The sequence below is a fragment of the Adiantum capillus-veneris genome, chromosome 4, assembly GCF_014529385.1.
Source record: "Adiantum capillus-veneris isolate H3 chromosome 4, ASM1452938v2, whole genome shotgun sequence".
NCBI lineage: Eukaryota > Viridiplantae > Streptophyta > Polypodiopsida > Polypodiales > Pteridaceae > Adiantum > Adiantum capillus-veneris.
Window position 1 is genome coordinate 85,316,848 of NC_140934.1, and position 5,913 is coordinate 85,322,760.

The following is a 5,913-nucleotide window of genomic DNA, read 5'->3' on the forward strand; positions in this document are numbered from 1 at the left end:
ATTGCAATAGCTGCGAAAATCTATAAATTTCAAAATAGACATTATTATACTGTGCACGAGAACGTACATGAAATGAATGATCCATGTCTTCCAAACAGTGTCTGCAATCACTGGCTTGACAAGTGGTCCCATTGAAATGCAGGTACTTCACAGCCGGCCTTCACAAGCATTCAAGTGGTGAGTGGCCCATTACATAATTGAAATAGACATGTTGACAAAGTAAACATGAACTACCTCCTCATCAAAGACAAAGCAACTTTCGACAGCTGGCTTTCCATCAGGCTATCAGCGGCCTGTAGCTTGCCATAACGTGTCAGAAGCTATCGGCTCCAAGCTGTATCATCACCAGGTAAAGCTCCACACATTTGTACCACCTGTATGATACGTCAAATCTACCTTACCACAAAAGGTAACAGATAGCATTCATGCAACCTCCCAAAGTATGGAAGAGAAACCCATGTTTTCTGTCCGTAGAACAATGATTCTCCGTCAGCAAAAGATTATAGGAACAAAAAAGGAGCTTGGAAGTGTCAAATCCTAGCAAGGAAGGCCATCGTGGGACACACACACACACACACACACACACACACACACACAGAGGAGCATACATCAATACAAAGATCTGCCAACTGAGTTTGTCACAACTCTAGAGATGCAGGGCAGACTCAGCCATGATGAAGCCTGGCACTAAAAGAAGAGGCATACAAAACATACCTTGAAAGAAGCATATCTCTTCCAGACAAGCATTGTGGAAACCGTTGTTGCCAGAGTAGAGGGGATCTTTCAAAAACTAAGCTTGAAGAACCTGGCAATGCATTATCTGACTCTTCTTCCCCATTCTGGAAAACTTTGACCACAAGTCAGACACAAAGGATTTAAGCTGCCCTCTGCCAGCTATATTTTCCCAAAGCTGATCTTTCTTTGCAGGGCACTCTGCATTGGCAACATCTGCAATGCTAATGCTCATGTTATTGCGAATAATGCAGAGTTTTCCACCAAGAGGAAGCAATGCGGCAGCCTCGACATCCTTAGAATTTCCTAAATGAACTTTGCTGTCAACAGATGGGTACCACGACTCACTTAGATCATCGTAAACTCGGAGCTTACAGCCATCAGGGCAATCAAGAGCATAGAGCTGCCCGTGAAGTGACATGCTAGGATTCTGCCAACCGGACACAGGGCCATCACCGGCAAGCGCCCAATGGTCTGTTGCTGGCATATACACCTCATTTGTAACATGGCGATGTGAATTTAAACCCTTGAGATACCATTTGCCGCCATGAACCACCCCAACCAAGGGCATCATAGCCACACTCATATCTGATACGAACGCCCACCTATTTTTATTTGGATCATACACCTCTGCCGATCTTAGCAAATGTTGCACACCATCACACTCCCCCCCTGCCACATACAGGCAGTTATTCATCACACAACAGGCAAAAAAATGCCGCCGTCGCATCATATCTGCTGCCTTGTGCCATTTGTTGGTTCTTGCACTGTAAAACATGACCCGCTTCATTGACCCACTAATGGGATCCTTGCCTCCAAACAAGAAAAGAAGACATCCACACAGGACCGCACAACCAAACCCAAAAGCCTCACAAAATTCTGGCGGAATGGGTGGGAGGGGTTGCCACAATTGGTAAATTGGATCAAAAGCATGCCATGCGATTTTGTTCTCTCGGTCACGCTTTATGACATAAATCCACTCCTCGGCCATACCCAGCTTGTATCTCAATGAGTAGAAGTAATTGTTAGACAAAAGGCGATGCCACTTTTTACAGACAAGACGAAGAAGGGAGTGGAAGATTCTTGGCACTCGAATCAAGCAAGCAATAGCAAGATCATCAGGAAGCCCAGGAACGTAAGATGTCGGAACTTTGTTCCGCTCTCTCCTGATAGACTTGCCTCTGGGAGTTTGAATGGTGGGCTTTATAGCAGGTTGAACACAATGCCGGGTCCCTGGTACGCATTTTTTGGCTTCCGCTAGTGCAAGAGTGACATCTCCTCCACAATGATGGCAGGCTGATGTCTCAACCTGAAACCAGGTTAAGATTGTTGAAAACATAGGAAAAAGCACATCAATAATCAATGTTTATCACATACTTTAACATAGCATTGGCAGCCATAAACATTGATTAAGAAATGTCGCACCTGAGCTCGAGGGATTCTCTGATACATGATAAATGGCAAAATGTGGTTCAATCCATGTATCCCAATTTCTCTATATTTTGTGTTGATTTGAAGATAACGCATCTGCTAAATGGCACTTGGCACAGTTTGTAAACTCCATATCTACGTCATGAACTACACTTTGTTATGTTTACACTGGAAAACCAACGGAAAGGAAGACAAAAATCTCAGAAAAAGCAGGTGCAATGGAGACCTTTGTTAATTTATTACGCAAGCACTGCAATCAAAGAGTATAAAACCCAGAGAAGAAGAAACTTTCTAGCTGGGCAAGAAACAGAATCAGAAATGCAAATCAAGGAAAATGCAGACCCATAATGGATGAAGCTCAGCTGCGAGGATACGAGAGTTGGAAAACAGAGAGAACAAAAACGCAGACAATTTTGCAGTCCTTGAAATCGAGAAAAATGCAGGCCCAAAAGAGGTGAACTCAACCAAAAAAGAAGCACAAAGCTATCACCGACGAAGGCAGTAACAGAAGATATCAGTTATAGTAGAACCTGTGTCAAAAGCTTTCCCTTACCTGGCTATGGCGATCCTCTGGGGAGGCCTTGCTTGCGCTAAGTCACAACCTCTTCTTCTGAGTGTGGGCAGTTGAGGTTGCAAGCTGCCATTACGATCGTCATAAGTAGCCTGTTTTCTCAAGGGCCCCAATCATCAACGGTCCCTAGTGCTTTTATTAATGTCTCCCTCGAGACTTGAAAAGACTCAAGGGAGTAGAGCTATCACTCGATGGGTTGTCATTGGCAGATCTTTCACCCCTTAGGCTAGATGTTGGAAGGCCTACAAGAAAGCAAACATGAATTGAAATTTGGCACTTTATGACGTGAAGTGGAATATTTTGCAAACTCAACTTAATGGTAAATAACCAAGGAGAACCCTTTTTTTCTTCGAGGAAAGTAGTAGGTCTCCCCGGTCTCAAAAACTAAGAAAGGTTTGGCCAACCTTATCCGGCCAAGAAGAGTCGGGTTGCCTCCACCTACGGGGGTTGGGTGTGTGTGTGTTGTGATTTTAAAGTTGTAGGTAATTCTCAAAAAAAAAAGAAAGGAAAAAGGTTGCAAAAGCATCAAGATTTTAAGATGAGAAGTAAACAATTTGGAAGGTTGTGAAGAAATTTGTGGGAGGAGAACATGGTTCAAATAACCTTATCAATAAACTTTTGGAGGAATCCATATCTCTCAAAGGCTCTCCAATGTGCACGTGCGTAATAGTAAGCTTGGCCAATTGTGAAGGTCGAGAGGTTGGCGCCATGACTGAGGGAGTACAAGTGAGGCCGAAAATCAAGGCTGGTCTATGGCGAGTAGATGGTTTCCAGATGAGCATTTGCTATGTAGGCAAGCAGCTGCTCTCGTGATGACAATCGAGGACATGCATCGTCTGAGGATGACAAGCTTGATTTGAAAACTGAGGATGATGAGAACAAGATACCATAGCTATGAGGTAGATGTCTAAGTTCTAGGCTTGTGTTACTAAAGGCTTGATAGCAAAGCAAAGGGTTGGAGGAGGTGGAAAATAGGCAGAGGGTGGCTACGTGGGCTAAAAAGGCCTACGGTAGATTGATATGGCCGCGATTGGTAATTGAAGTTGTTGCAAGCACCTTTGGCATTGTAGACTCTACCTTCCCTCGCTTATGCCTCACGCATAGGCTTCAAGAGCTGCTTGAGAGAACATTGATTGGCTTTACATTCCGGTGGGCTCAGCTTTTGTGGGGTGTTGCAAGGAACCCTTTAGCAAACGGCTGGTGATCCTCACTTGAATCTTTGAGTTTTTAGCCTTTTCTTTTTGGGAAAAGTAGTAATTTGAATTAAAAGGGAAAAAAAAAAGAGTTACAAGAGGCCCTCATCAAGGGGGAGGAAAATTCTCAGAACTAGAGGGCACAGGGTCTTTAATGAAGAACCCTCGATGGGATCTACGATAAAGAACTAGGCACGCGCGATGTGAGGCCGGCTCATCTATCCGATTTTACTCGGCATGTCCGAGTTTGTTTACTTCTGCTCGTGTCTAAGTTTACTTATAATTCATTTGTTTCCCATCATGACCACCACACACGCATAGTAGAGTTGGATAGTCCACACACCTTGGACGGCCCCCGCTAGGGTTCAAATCCCACAATGGGCAGTGAGCGCCCAACCCCGAAAGGAAGGGGAGGGAATCTACCATATCAAGGAGTAAATGGTCAAATACAAAATCAGAGGGAAAGACAAAACTCACATGGAAAGACAACCAGTCTAGAAGTAGTTTTCTATAGCAAGGATAGACCGACGTACAATGAATTTCAGACCATCATAAAATCTGGTCATCACGTGGAACCATTGCTGCCACTTGTGATTTCTCTAAATATGAGCTTCTCTTGACTTCAATTTGTAATTGTTTGGCAATCCTAATCAGGTTAAACTTGATTGGGTGGGTAGGGTCCTCTTGCTTGCTGGTAAAAACCACTCACTTCCCGCTCACCTATCTATTCTCTTTATGGTACACAATGTGTGGAGTAATGTTGAACAACCCCCACAAAATTAGTCTTTTGTGCAACAGCATGGGACCCCCAATTTCTAGTTGAAATTGATCTAAATTCCACTTTAGAGGAAGTTGTCTCCCTTGAGGATGCTACTGATAACTTGCTACATCCATAGAAAATTATTTGTAGAAATATCCCCAATGCTTGTTTTCATTGCTTCAAATAAGGGCATCTGATAAAAAAATGTCCTAGCCTTAGGAATAATATTCTCCATTTGAATCGGGCTTCACTCAAATGATCGGAAGGAATGTTGGTAGGAGTAGGCAAAACAACAACTCTGCTCAGGGTAACAAATCTGCTAATAACAAAGTGGTTAAGAAGTTTGGGGCCTTGTTGTGGATGATATTTTTGACCCCTTAGCCACAAAGGGGAAAGCACTAGGGAAAAGAATCCTCTTCATATACCAATGTTCCTCATGACAAATCTTCTAAAGGTCCAAAGTGTTGGAATTAGGGTTGCAGAGAAACACACACAGCTTGGAGAAGACGAAGGAAGCTCAAGGCACACAATAGAGAGTGTGTTACTTAGTGTGCAATGGAAAGATAGATAGCCCTAGAGTGATGGGCGTATATACAATGCACGGGGGAAAAAACCTCCTAAAGAGGGAAAAAATGCCCCGGCGGTCCTAGTGTGTTCACACACATCACTACCACATGTATATGGTAACAAATCCCCCCTGGAGTGATGCGGTGAACGAGAGCTGGCACATGAGTAAAGGGAAGTGCCATGCCCTGAGGACAGGATCAGTCCACAAAGGGGAGTAAGCCCAAAGCTTTGCGGAAAGCTTCAAGCTTCTCACGAGACAATGCCTTTGTGAAAAGATTTGCAAGGTTGTCCTGTGTTGGCACATAAGCCAAGCTGATCTCTCCTGCTGAGAGCCTCTCCCTGACATAGTGGTAATGCACCTCAATGTGCTTTGTGCGAGCATGAAAAACTGGGTTCCTCGCAACTGCCAATGCGCTCTGACTGTCAGTGTAGATAGTGTTGGCAGTGTCCTGTCCAACACCCAAGTCAGCCATAAGGCGTCTGAGCCATACACACTCAACCGTAGCTGTGAAGACTGCCCTGTACTCAGCCTCACAACTCGAAGTGGCCACAGTAGGTTGCTTCTTGCTCAACCATGATATACATGAACTGCCAAGCATGAAACAAAAACCACTTGTGGACACTCGCGTGTCAAAACAACCAGCCCAATCTGAGTCCGA

The 5,913-nt window shown here is 44.2% G+C and overlaps 1 protein-coding gene across 4 annotated transcripts; it reads right to left on the bottom strand.

Moving 5' to 3' along the window:
- Positions 1-237: 237 nt before the first annotated feature.
- Positions 238-2,914, bottom strand: LOC147459532 (F-box/kelch-repeat protein At1g55270-like). Of its 4 annotated transcripts, none has more exons than XM_086510779.1 (4): positions 2,717-2,914; positions 2,158-2,298; positions 715-2,041; positions 238-374 (listed from the first exon to the last, which is right to left on the bottom strand). In XM_086510779.1, the coding sequence occupies exons 2-3, from the start codon at positions 2,257-2,259 to the stop codon at positions 791-793; spliced, it is 1,353 nt and encodes a 450-aa protein (XP_086366905.1). In that variant the 5' UTR covers positions 2,260-2,298; positions 2,717-2,914; the 3' UTR covers positions 238-374; positions 715-790. The 4 variants fall into 4 exon arrangements, with proteins under 4 accessions (XP_086366905.1, XP_086366908.1, XP_086366907.1 ...); XM_086510782.1 differs by having other exon boundaries at positions 2,158-2,310; XM_086510781.1 differs by having other exon boundaries at positions 2,158-2,331.
- Between the last annotated feature and the right edge of the window lie 2,999 nt (positions 2,915-5,913).